This window comes from Mizuhopecten yessoensis, unplaced genomic scaffold (genome assembly GCF_002113885.1).
Source record: "Mizuhopecten yessoensis strain PY_sf001 unplaced genomic scaffold, ASM211388v2 scaffold9101, whole genome shotgun sequence".
NCBI lineage: Eukaryota > Metazoa > Mollusca > Bivalvia > Pectinida > Pectinidae > Mizuhopecten > Mizuhopecten yessoensis.
Window position 1 is genome coordinate 151781 of NW_018407879.1, and position 2811 is coordinate 154591.

The 2811-nt window shown below is 31.3% G+C and overlaps 1 protein-coding gene across 1 annotated transcript in view; it reads right to left on the bottom strand.

Annotated features, from left to right (window-relative positions):
- Positions 1-943: 943 nt before the first annotated feature.
- The window catches only part of LOC110457322 (collagen alpha-1(I) chain-like), a 24795-nt gene continuing 22927 nt past the window's right edge, over positions 944-2811 (bottom strand). The window contains exon 17 of the mRNA XM_021508539.1: positions 944-1152. Within this exon, the coding sequence (XP_021364214.1) occupies positions 1113-1152 (40 nt within the window). The 3' untranslated portion in view covers positions 944-1112. The remainder of the gene's footprint in view (positions 1153-2811) is intronic.

Sequence of the window (2811 nt, forward strand, 5' to 3'; positions counted from 1 at the left end):
ACGAAACAGCTGTATGGGGAAGTATAATTGTATTTTCGGCAAACTGTATCTATTACTTAATTTTAATACGCAATCACCTGTATGCGTCTTACGTACATGCTTAGAGTATCTATCAAATCAATGAATTGTCGTCATTATTTTTTGTCCTTTCTCATACAATAAATCTATGTTTTACAGAGTACTAAGTACATGACTTTTTAAACAGGAACTGTAAATTGTAACAAAGAGACTGCAAAATATTTCACTTAATATTGAAAATGTAATAACTCAGAACTAGTATTTACATGTAACATGTCTGGCTAAGTATCTGAATCAACAGTTCATCTTTTTGATCCGAAAAAGGTAATCAGTATTAAATATTCTCAAGTTGACATTTTAACAAGTTCGAAATATATACAAAGAAGTAACAACATAAGTAAAATCGACATGCATGCAAAAAACAAATACCATCGGCGATAAATCAAGTCAATGTGATGAAGCTGTAAAAATGTAACAAAACATAAAGATGGTACAGAATTACGATATATTCAATACTTTATATACATTTTATTTCAATAGCTACAATGTATTTATGTATGATACGCAAGGTACTCAGATACATTAATACGTTATTAGCTATACTATATCTATGCATGATTAAACGGTAATAAGATAACAAAAACACGTGATATACTGTCAAAAGATAGCATACTTTAAAGTTGGACGCGGTATTAAAACGACCAATTTCAGAGACCACATTGTATTACTGTATTTTATACATATGATGGGCAATGAAAGCTCCAGATATTACTGTATATGTGGTTTAATGACATGTAGCTAGGAAACAGCGTTGTAGTTTGTAAATTATTACAAAAACGGTGATCGTAGTTATTATTTTGGGTATTACTGTGTGATATGTTAGTGGTATTAGGAATGAAAACTATACTGACTACATTTTGTAGCTTTGTAATGATGATATACCACTATGGTCATTTGTCCGTTTATTCAGTAAAACAGATATATAACAAATACAGAATAATATCATTCAGCACGCGTGTAAATAGTCGTGACCTACAAGTCTGGTAGTGTCATTTATATTTGACATCATCACTATGGAGTGTATACAGGTAGGTTTACGGGAAATTTGTCACAAACTCGGCCGCTTCACCACCACTGAAAATAAAACTGATTCATTTTAACTTTAAAGTCCATCGACACAAAAAGAAAACAAAATATGGTAATACATTGTCAAACAATACAAGAACAATAATAGACGGTAAAAATGACAGAATGATAAAGTATGTCAACCCGAACAGAAATGAACAGAAAATCATACTACTGTAGTCCCACCTCGAAATAATAGGCAAATCATTCGATTTAAATAAATCTGAATGTACTCCTATTTGTTTCGACAGAAAGTATTAATTATCACGATTAATTGAGAACACAGCCAATTTCATTATGGCAAAGTTTATACTTCAATTAATTTAAAATACATTCTATTCGCTTTCGCATGTTTTAACACTCTAACGCGGGTTTGTCATATATCATGTCATGTTAGGAATGAACGCTTCTTGTGTAAATAAATGAAATCATTATTCAAGTATGATTGTACTTATGTTGTAATATACGATCTGGTTGTCACGCTACATTTCCAAGTAACCGGTGTATAAATGAAATATTTAAACTGAATTAAATATTGTTTGCGAAACAGATGTAAATCAATTTGATCAATGCATTATCTATGAATGTGTAATTTTTAATTGTTGTTGTTGTATTGATTACAAATTAATAGATGGTTTTCATTCATTGCTGATCAATATTTGTCACAATATACTACATAGAACCTGAATGATATACAACACAATGTTATAAAGTTACACTAAGGGAGACAACTGGATAGTGCATAACAGTAACGAGGCGGAGATCATAAGGTATGTATTTAATTGATTTAGAAGTTCATTTTGAAGGATATTCTATCTAGCATGATAACATTTGTTTCAATTCTGATGTGAATATAGAGAATTCCAAAAATTTAAGTTTCAACTTTTTTATTGGTTTTGTTTTGTTTTGATGTTTTGTTTTTGTTATTTTGTCTGACAAGGAGTTAGCTATACATTTACTCGAGCAAACGTTATACGAAAGAAATACGCTTATCATTATTATTTCCTTTTTCACGAAAATATGGAACATTGCCTAAACGATTCGATCTATGGACTTCTTAATTATATTGTATGGAGCATATTAACTAGGCTAGCGGGTATAATATTTGTTTACACATATAGAATTAAGATAAATGCATGTTACTTCGTCTTTTGTAACATTATTAAGAATTATTTCAAAATGTTCTGACTACTTAAGAAAGGTTCGCAAACTCTAGTTGTTTTGTATGTATCTAGAGGGAAAAAACATAAAAAACGTAACATAAGAATCTCAAGAAATTATGTTTGTAATGTCTGCATACAGCAGGCAAGTATACGGATGCTCTATACATACAGCAGGCAAGTATACGGATGCTCTATACATACAGCAGGCAAGTATACGGATGCTCTATACATACAATAGGAAAGTGTACGGCTGCTCTATACATACAGTAGGCAAGTATACGGATGCTCTATACATACAGCAGGCAAGTATATGGATGATCTTTACATACAGCAGGTAAGTATACGGATGATCTATACATACAGCAGGTAAGTATGCGGATGTTCTATACATACAGCAGGTAAGTATACGGATGTTCTATACATACAGCAGGTAAGTATACGGATGCTATATACATACAATAGGCAAGTATACGGATGCTCTATACATACAGCAGGTAAGTATACG